At 39.8% G+C, this 410-nt stretch overlaps 1 protein-coding gene across 1 annotated transcript in view; it reads left to right on the top strand.

Annotated features, from left to right (window-relative positions):
- Positions 1 to 30: 30 nt before the first annotated feature.
- The window catches only part of LOC119590529 (innexin inx3-like), a gene marked incomplete at its 5' end in the record, with an annotated part of 2,812 nt that continues 2,432 nt past the window's right edge, over positions 31 to 410 (top strand). Inside the window, 2 exon segments of the mRNA XM_037939178.1 lie at positions 31 to 122; positions 244 to 341. Coding sequence (XP_037795106.1) covers positions 31 to 122; positions 244 to 341 — 190 coding nt within the window.

Consider the following 410-nt stretch of genomic DNA (forward strand, 5'->3'; position numbering starts at 1 on the left):
TAATTTATCTAAACCAAATTTTCTTTCCAGGTGTTTCAGCCAAGGCCTCAATTACAGCGAAAAAGCTCTCAACGATTACTGTTGGGCTCAGAACACTTTCATTTTGAAGAGAAGACAGCTTGGTGCGTTATGTATCCATATTTTTTTTTGCCTTTTAACATTGTTGTTGTTTTGATTCCCCCTTTTCAGTCTGTATTATAATTATGCCGTACTAAAGCCGATTTTCTGCCATTATGTATTTAGGGCCTGATGTCGCACACCCTGGCATTATAAACGATGACGACGAACAGAGATATTATCACTTACACTTCCAGCTGGTTCCGTTAGTACTGTTCTTGCAGGTGAGAAGAATGAGTCGTTTCTCATGAAACATGAATAGATAGCCTCCCCTCCCCCCTGTAATACCATGT

The sequence above is a fragment of the Penaeus monodon genome, chromosome 27 (genome assembly GCF_015228065.2).
Source record: "Penaeus monodon isolate SGIC_2016 chromosome 27, NSTDA_Pmon_1, whole genome shotgun sequence".
In the NCBI taxonomy this organism is placed as follows: Eukaryota; Metazoa; Arthropoda; class Malacostraca; order Decapoda; family Penaeidae; genus Penaeus; species Penaeus monodon.